The sequence below is a fragment of the Enoplosus armatus genome, chromosome 19 (assembly GCF_043641665.1).
Source record: "Enoplosus armatus isolate fEnoArm2 chromosome 19, fEnoArm2.hap1, whole genome shotgun sequence".
Classification (NCBI taxonomy): domain Eukaryota; kingdom Metazoa; phylum Chordata; class Actinopteri; order Centrarchiformes; family Enoplosidae; genus Enoplosus; species Enoplosus armatus.
The window spans coordinates 10,068,610-10,078,237 of NC_092198.1; the positions used below are offsets into that span (position 1 = coordinate 10,068,610).

The following is a 9,628-nucleotide window of genomic DNA, read 5'->3' on the forward strand; positions in this document are numbered from 1 at the left end:
AGAATACGTAACCGATTACATACCAGTTTTGACAAAAAAAAGTCCGTACTTTTAATGACCGAGAGCTTCCAGTTAAAGTAGCTATAGTGCATAAAATAAATAATTATTTTCCCCCTGTTTGTGGTTAAGAAAAGGTCAGTCTGTTGACTGACTAGTATCAGAGGATGCGTTTACCTGTAGTTGCCTCTAGGAGCTGGTACCATGGGGTACAGTCAGTCCCCGTGACGTCACTTTAGTTGCGTGAAGCCAGCAGGAAATAAAGTTAAAGTTGCTGCATTTCCCCTTCAAAATAAACCCCCCCTTTTTTTTTACTTTACTTAAATGAAGTAGCAAAACCAGAAGAATTATCAGATGAAATAAAGAGTTGAACAGTGAGATAAACTGGTAGGACTCATTCATGGAAGTCATTTTGACACGTTACAGTAGCATGGGTGTAAATAATGCATTGGATGATGATTTCAGGGTCCTGGTGTTATGCATGCTGGTTTATTGCCACACTGTCATGGCTTACTGTGACACTCGAATAGAAGAGAGCCATTCATTATTTTAGTGTATTAATTCGTACTAGTAATATCATGATCCGGTTACCCCCACTAAAGGGCCTTGGGCCCCTACTAATGTCTGTCATTATGTAAACTGTCACCTCTTAGTACCAATTAAACTGTAGCCTACAGGTTTAGTGTTTAGTGTCAGATTACTACAACCCAACAAAAGTAAACCTGGGACTTTTGTGACTCCTGGGGTGTCTGGGGGCCCTCCAGGATTCCAAGCCCAGTTGATAATTTAATAGCCATTTCAAATACAAACATGTGCTAAGGACATGTAGGAAGCAGGGTGCAGAAAACAGCTGTATTTACATTCTGATGTACATTTTTGCATGACTACTAGAATGTTGCAGCGCACAATCCGCGAATCAACGTTTATTTTGAAAAAGACACAACCGGAAAAGGTGTTGTTTGTTTGCCTGACTTGACAGCCACAGGAGGAAGGCTACAGCCAGCGAGCTCCGAGCGGGCTGCGGAGGATGTCGACCCCGCTGCGGGGACAAGCTCCGGGCGGGACGCTTGTGTCCAGTCGGACGTTCCTCGCCCAGTCGCCCCGCACCTGCAGCCCTCTGCACCCATGAAGCCTCCGCTGATGAAGCCCCGAGCTGCCAAAGTGAGGCGGAAAGTGGCCGGAGACAGAGAGCATGTACTGGCGCGTCGGGTTTGCCTGGACGCGGTCGTGTGTGGTTGATCTTGGCCAGAACCAGAGCTTCTCCTCCGGCCTGCTGGGCTCCGATGAGCAGCTCTCGTTTTATGGGTACATCGTCGCCTACCCACTGCAGGACTACGGCGGGATAATGTCAGCTTTGGGCTCGGACTCGTGGTGGCGGAAAACGCTGTATTTGACTGGAGGGGCTCTGCTCGCCGCCGCTGCTTATTTGCTGCACGAATTGCTGGCCATCAGGTACCAACAACACAGAGGCTGTCAGAGGAGACACTGTAGAGGCTGCAGAGCTCATCACCTCCTGCTGCCAGGCCTCTTGGGCCAGAGCAGAAACCCACTGCTGATCTTACTCTGTTCATATTTTCACTCCATGTCTCCCGGGTCTGCTGTATTTTCACTGGGGGTTGATGTTACTTAATCTTGTCAGTTTGGGCGGGGTGAGAGCGGAGTCAGTGGAGAATAAGGAATCGTGAGTGGGTGGATTGTGATGTAACGACCCCCCTCCCCTCCAGCCCCCCTAACCCCCTCCTCACAAAACACACACATTAGGACATTTCCATCTTTACTGGCTTATTTATGTGGATCAATGACACGAGCGACCCACGGCAAGGGTCATGGCTTCTCTTTTGGGCTTGGTCATTTCAAATAATCACGATTACAAAATAATACCGGGCTCGTCCCCACTGTTGTTTGTTAGAGAGGCTCGTGCAGGCCTCGTTCATACAGCTCCCTTGTTGTATGAAATGACGTTATAGACTATGACAGAGGGTCACTTTCATGTATGTGTTTCAAGGACGAGGCGACATGATGTACAGGCTCATCTTGTGTTTGCTTTACTGTGCCCCCCCCCGCTCCACACGCACGTTCAGGAGTTTGGTTTCAGTCTAAAAGCACTGCAGCAGGGGGGGGGGGGGGTAGGCTATAATGTAAACAGTCAAACGCTAAAGCCCCTAACATACTGGGCTATTCGGAAATGGTAATGTGATAAATGTGAATATATATGTGTTCATTATTATTGATTGTTGAGGATTTGACTGATTGAGTCTGTTGTCCTTAAAGGCTCTCGGGTTACCTGCAGTCCAGGCCCCTGTTGTTGACGAACCACAGGCCCACTACAACACAGTTAGTATCAAAATAAAAGTCACAGGCGGGCTCACTCACCATTACTCTCCGTTTAATGGGATGTTTAAGTGATATGAGGCGATTTTAGCTCATCTGAGAACGAGGCCCTACATACTGTACATTATACCGGGGCACTTATAGCTGTCGTTAATGCGGGGTCGATTTTTATACGGAAATGCAGGCTGTTTGTTGAGCAGTTAGATGTTCATTTGGATTTGAGCTCATCCCGACTGCCCGCAATGTTTCACTTGTTTTTGTCCAGTCTGGTGTTTATATATATTAGCTCTGTGTCTCGTGCCTTTGTATAAAACAGGAATTAGCTCATTATAGGTTATTGCACCAAAACTAGCAGATGTTTCAGAGCCACTCTGAGATAGACAGCTCCTCTACTCTGATGCTCGTTTCAGCACCTCACACAGTGGACAGCTCCCTGTAATTCTGCATTGTGCCCACGTGAATTTGTTGCCATTTGCATGCCCTTGTCCGTGAAGTAGCCTCCAACTGTATCCATGTGAATGCACCATAATCTCTCACAAGGGGATGCTTCATTATTTTGACATTGCAGTTTTCCCTTGGCTTGTCTGAATAGCCCGGGGCCGACAATCACTCAGGGCCAGTTAAAGGACATTGGTTGCTATCAATCATATGATAGCCCGATCCACCCCACTACACACACAGGCTATATTACCACACTTAGGTTAGCTTAGCATAAAGACAGGAACCAGGCAGGGGGAAACAGCTAGCCTGGCTCTGTCCAAAGGTAACCATAGAAACCAGTGGAAACTCCAGGAAGTCACTGCTCCCAGCCAAGAAACAGTCTGACACATAACCCTCCTAAAACCACAATTTGTCATTTTTTTACACTTGTTTTTGTGTGTGTATTAAACCAGTGAGATATAACGTGTTAATTAGTGAGCTTTAAAGGTGCTGGTAGACAGATTTTGTTACCAGTAGACAGACCCAGGCTAGATGTTTCCCATCTTAATGCTAAGCTAAGCTAACCGGCTGCTGGCTGTAGCCTTATAGTTAGCCAACAGGACAGATATGAGAGCGGTATCAGTGTACATCCCAAAATGTCTAATTACTCCTGTAAGTCCAGTACAAGACAGGGCCACAAAATACATTAATAATGCTGGACCTGCTTAAATTGATATTATACTTTAGAGTACAAATTCCTTAACAAATTTTCAGTTAACTAAATTTTCAAAACCAATCATCATGCACTGCACCTGGGGTTTTTTGGGGCCCATTGGGGTCTGGGGTTTAGGGCAGTTGTCTGGTTTGCCTGGTTGGTAATCCAGCCTAGCCTAACTTTAGTCATAACTAGAGCTGAAACATAACTAGAGCTGAAACAATCAGTCAATAAACTGATTAGTCGATGGACAGAAAACTATTTTGATATTTGATTTATTGTTAAAGTCATTTTGTAAGCAAAAATGCCAAAAGTTCACTGGCTACAGCGTCTGTTGTTTCCAAATGTGACTATTTCCTGGTTACCTTAGTCCTCTGTAATAGTGAACTGAATATCTTTGGGTTTTTGGCTTTTGGTCGGACAAAACAAACAACAAACAAGACATTTAAAGATGTCATCTTAGGTTAGTCTACCAAGTTAAGTTCCATTAATGTGACTATGAAAAGAATTACGTCCTCTCAACACGATCACTACAAAATACTCACAGTTTGTTTTTTCAAGCCTCTCCTTCTGCGTGATATTCAGCTTTGTTGCTCTTTTCCTCCATACAGAAAGGAGGAAGAGCTGGACTCTAAAGATGCCATCATACTCCACCAGTTCTCCAGGCCCAAAACCGGCGTCCCATCCCTGTCCCCTTTCTGCCTTAAGATGGAGACCTACCTCCGTATGGTTGACCTGCCCTACCAGGTATAGCTGTGATCTGTCTGCGATAGAAAAAAACACTTCATCTGTTTTTCTTTTGGTGAAGAAAGGTGGTGACTAGCTAACAAACGACTGTGAGGATGTTTTAATTCCCATTTCTTCGTGGCAAAAGCCTTAGTTTGTTCCGCTGTTGTAATTACTTTTTCTGTGATTAATTATTGTCCAATCCAGAGTTTCTGCCGCTAGAGTCACTCAGTTTACTGCAAGGGATAATTAAAATGTAATTTAAATGTTTTGTCTTGATCCAATTTGAATTTAATTGATTTAATACCAAATACCAACCACTTTCACTTGTCTGTATTTAACACATTGTCCTTTATCATTCCCCCCTCCCTCCTCTCCTTCTCTGAATCTATTTCTCTCGCAGAACTACTTTGATGGGAAGCTTTCACCACAGGGAAAGATGCCGTGGATCGAATACAACCAGGAGCAGGTGTGTGGCACCGAATTCATCATTGACTTCCTGGAGGAGAGACTGGGCGCCAGCCTCAACAAGAGCCTGACGCCGCAGGAGAGGGCCATGTCTCGCGCCATCACCAAAATGGTGGAGGAGCATTTCTACTGGTGAGTCAAACTGCATTTTAATTGTCTTAGAACAGCGCAGCGTACTTAGAAGGAGCAGGACTGGGACAGGGAAGCAGAAGAAGGCATTGGACACAAACAGCAGGATGCATATCTGAGAATGAGTGAGGTGTGACATGCTTTATCTTTCATGTCTTAGCCTTCTTGACATTTCCAGTATTAAGACCGTTGAAACAACAACTCTGTCCTCCCAGCTGTGTGTGTTTTGTAAAATTAAGTGTAGTATTAGCACTTAAGACTTTTTCGAATGGCCCCTGGACTTTGCAACAATGCTCATGAGAAAATATAAATAATCAACTCTTCTTTTAAGACGCAACTTAAAACAATTTCTTGTAAAGTTTAATTAACTTGTAGCCTATTTTTCCATGAGTTCTCCTCCTCCTGCTATGACTTTTCCTCCATCTTCTTCCTCTTCTTTGGCAGTCATTGTAGTAGCAGTTGTAGTGCTCGTATTCATCCTCAGATGTGTGTTTGTGTTGCAGGACCATAGCTTACTGTCAGTGGGTGGACAACCTGGAGGAGACGCAGAAGATGCTGTCAGTGAGCGGACCGCTGAGCGACCTGCTCAAGTGGATCCTGAGTCACCTGACCGGTGGGATCGTCAAGAGGGAGATGTACGGGCACGGTATCGGACGCTTCTCTAAGGAGGAAGTTTACGCCCTGATGGAGAAGGACATGCGCACCCTCGCCACTCTACTAGGTGACATATCCGGAAATTCTTTTTTAATTTATAGATAATTATTAGTATAAGTAAGTAAGTAAGCAGAGGAGAGTAACCTCTGCTTACTTAACCTAAACAACCCAGTCATCTTACATATGGCCTTCAGTACAGCACAAGTGGTTTTACTTTAGCATTTATGGCTGTACTCTGTGTCCAAAGAGGTTTAAGGATTTAAGCAAGTAATTGGAAAACTTTGTCACAATTTGCGTCGCCTGTCTGTTCACATAGTTGACCCTGGAGGCGGATAAACAGGTTTATCGGGATAGTAAAACCACTTCAATGGCCTCTCAATGTGTGCCTTGAGAACTATAACCAAGTGCAAGGATAGCACAATACTGACCTCCTGTGGTGAAGACGTAGCACTGCAGTCTAGAGTCAGTACATAACCTCTGGCAGTCTGTGGTAGGAGAAGTTTCATAACTCTAAAGGCACCAATTGATCTCTGAGACCTTTTAGTTTGTGGCCAGAAGTGATTTCATTTCCTTTCACTTTCCTCTCCTCGCATTTTCTGTAGAATTTAAAATGACATTGCTTTTTACGTTGATATAGTGTCTGGCTACCCTTTGATGTGCTTTTTCTGACCATTTGGACAGAGCCAGGCTACCTGTTTCCCTTTTTCCAGTGTTCATGCCAAGCTAAGCTAATGGCTGCTGGACGTATATTCACCGTACAGACTTGAGAGTGGTATCTGTCCTCTTATCTAAATCTCTGCAAGAAAGCGAATAAGCGCGTTTTCCCCAAAGGTCGTCTGCACAGGGATTGTATTTTTGTGTTGTTATTTGACATCTTTTTTTCCCTGTGTGCTTTCTAAGGTGATAAAAAGTATCTTATGGGCTCCAAGCTTTCGACAGTAGACGCTGCAGTGTTTAGTCACCTGGCCCCTGCTATGTGGACGCTACCAGGAACACGGCCGGAGCAGCTAATCAAAGGTGAGTTCACCGAAATAGAAATGTAAGACATCAGAATCAGAAACTGTTTATTGCCAAGTAACATACATTACAAGGAATTCTTCTTCATAATTTCAGCCATTCACCCGTACTATATAGAAATACACTTGTGGTCTCTCATATCCTTTGTGGTATCCAGTCATGAGGACTGTTTGAGTTTTATAAGCTGAGATTTTGAGATAGAACCACTATGACTTCTGCTGCCAGTCCTATATAAAGAAGGAGGATTAAAATTTCATTTGTAAGAAAAAATAAGATAATAAAAAGTCAACAGCAGCATGTTTATCCAGAAACAAAGTCCTGGTTGTTCTAGATAAACTACAGACCTCACATCTGTGGATGGGCGTATATGAAAGTACATATTTTATCTTTTACTTTCTTCTTGAATCTGTTTTTTGAGTGTATGCACTGTAAGGGCAACATCACTAAAACATCAAGGGAAATTGTAACCCTTGCATTTCTTACACTTTCTCTGCAATAATACTCTTATAAACACTATGTTGGGTATATTTGATGTTTATCTCTTTAAAACAGTCAAACACAAATCTCCTTTTTTGACTTGTTGACTTTATTAATATCTAAACACGAGCACATTCACTGAGATAAGTGTAATTTGTTTAAAATAGAATTCACAGAAAAAGGATTAGTCACCCGCAAACTAACCAGGGTTTTTTGTTAACTTGTTTTTTTGCCATACCTCTCCATCTCAAATTGGGGCTATAGTCAATATTTAATTAATTTTACGGGTTTAGATATAGATCAGTGCCTAAGTAGCTGATAGGGGTAGTATCTTGCTCAAGATGACTGATGACAATAGGACATCATCTGAGGTCATCCAGCTGAAAGACTGTTTATGTTCGTTCTGGCTGCAGTGATTATTTATTGTAATCTGCAAATGATTGTCTTGACTAATCAATTAATGGATTAGCCTATAAAATTGGTGATGTCTTCAAAATGCCTGTTTTGACCGATCAGCACTAAAACAGTTTTCTATCATATAAGACAAACAAAAGAAGCAAATCTCCACAATGTAGAAGGTGGAACCAGATCATGTTTTGTATTTTAGCTCACTTAGATTATTAATTGATTAGCATTTTTCTGCAGAATGACAAATAGATTCATTGAAGAATCATTGTAGCTCTAATATTGTTATTGTTATAGTTGTGTTTTATTCGTCAATAGGACTGCACGACATTTTCAGCCCACCTCACCCCCTGTCTGCCCCCTCCAGGTGAGCTCATTAACCTGGCCATGTACTGCGACCGCATCCGCCGGCGATTCTGGCCCGAGTGGTTCGTGGACCTGGAGGACTTCCGCTACAGCGACGCGACAGAGTGCATCGACTCGGCCTCGCAACTCCCCGACTTGGGCCTCTACTCCCGAACAGACACCTTTCAGGACGACACACACACGTCACACACTCACACAAAACAGGACCCGCCGTCGCCGGACAGCGACCCCACAGGCCACTCGCTGTATGACTCTGACATGGACACGGAGTGCTCTGAAATCGACCAGCTCAAGTGTTGACAAAACATACACACGTAGTACACAGCACATATATATACACACACCACAGGAGGGAGCTGCATCCCACCTGCACACACATGCCCCCTACCTCTTTGAACAGGAAATGACTGGGGAGTGTTTTCTGTGTCCCCGCAGAAGTTGAGGACCTCAAGGTTTAACTTGCACACTGTTGTGGAGGAATGACTGCAGTGGAGGGAAAAGGGAGTGAAACGTAGGCCAAAAGGGAGGAAAAAAGGCAAAAAAAGAAAAAGAACGAGAGAGCAGAAAAGCTGCAGTGGAGGGAAACAGAATAAGAACCAGAAGTAGAGAAACCAGGAGTAAATGACGCCGCTGCTGAGAAACTCCTCCACATGGTCGACGTCATCTGCAGTCACAACTTCTACCTGTCGTAACCATCGCAACTAGGTGTGTGCATAACCCCCCCCCCCCCCCCCGTTGTCCCCAGTAGCAACTCGCACCACCCGGCCTTGTGTGTGTGTCTTTAACTAACTGGACCCTTAACGCCTTGTGTTGATATGACACGTAGGGAGCTGTACAGGATTCATGTGAATGAGTACAATTCAGTGTAAATATATAAACAGATCTGATTTAATAGATAGAATATTTGATTATATATATATATATGAGTATAAATAGTATAGATAGCCTGCAAATATAGAGTCAATCCCTCTGTCGTGTAAATACTGTAGGTGTTTCTCCTGTGACATCCCTTTTGTGTAGCACACAAATCGTCCTGTAGCCGTCTCCATGAATACCCACTCTGCTGGTCTAGGATCAGTGTGATTAGCCCCGTGACCTCCTGTGTACACAACTGGGATATTACAGTAATGCCTGCTGCCCATATTTAAATAATGCAGTAAAGTTTCTTGGAAGATAACAGATAGTGAATCTGCCATAAGCACTTTGAAACTATCTTTTGTCTTATTAAGACAATTATTTTGCCAAAAAAATCACCCACCCCCCCACATTAGAAGCATAGTGTTGTGTGGATTGTCATTGAGGACGACAGTAGCTTTAGGTCAAATAGACATTTCAGTCAAGCATTGAGAGCGAGTCAAACAATCATGTAGAAATAGGTGAAATAGTTATATTGTCTGAATGAAAGTGCATGGCTGGTACGTGCCGATGAAAAGCTCCCTTTATGCTTCACGTTGATAATGTTATTTACATTTCTTAGCTGGCTCATTCATTTACTTTGATGTTTGTTTGTCTGTGCCTCTGGCCAAATCAACCACACAAAGATGTAGCCAACTGATCTTGAAAAAAGGATTTTTTTTTTGTTTCCTTTCAGCAGAATCACCCCGTGATTCAAAATGATGGATTGCTCAGAAAACGTTTGAAATAAGCAATAAGAGAACAGACACAGGTCCACTCTGTTCATTTCTGATGTTAAGCTTGGCAGCGTGGTATTCGGGGTGTGTGTGATGGTGTGATGGTAAGGCGTAGGTTTCATGTGTGTTTGTCATTCAGCAAATGCACGTACCGACATGTTGCGTGTTAAGGCTACTAATATGGATTCAAGCAAGGGGAATACAGTGTGTATGCTTCTGTCCATGTTGCGCATGGATGAGTCACCCTCTGTGTACAAATGATGGCACACTGGTGACGTTTCACAGCTGAACC

At 43.5% G+C, this 9,628-nt stretch overlaps 1 protein-coding gene across 1 annotated transcript; it reads left to right on the forward strand.

The window, feature by feature from the left end:
• Window positions 1–1,189: 1,189 nt before the first annotated feature.
• Window positions 1,190–8,005, forward strand: faxca (failed axon connections homolog, metaxin like GST domain containing a). Its single transcript, XM_070926204.1, has 6 exons — window positions 1,190–1,449; window positions 4,075–4,210; window positions 4,593–4,789; window positions 5,290–5,507; window positions 6,341–6,457; window positions 7,707–8,005. The coding sequence occupies exons 1-6, from the start codon at window positions 1,190–1,192 to the stop codon at window positions 8,003–8,005; spliced, it is 1,227 nt and encodes a 408-aa protein (XP_070782305.1).
• Window positions 8,006–9,628: the final 1,623 nt, after the last annotated feature.

Coding starts and splice junctions, on each gene's coding strand:
- faxca (XM_070926204.1), top strand. CDS start 1,190: ATGTACTGGCGCGTCGGGTTTGCCTGGACGCGGTCGTGTGTGGTTGAT. Junction 1,450..4,074: donor CACGAATTGCTGGCCATCAG/GTACCAACAACA, acceptor TCCTCCATACAG/AAAGGAGGAAGAGCTGGACT. Junction 4,211..4,592: donor TGGTTGACCTGCCCTACCAG/GTATAGCTGTGA, acceptor TTTCTCTCGCAG/AACTACTTTGATGGGAAGCT.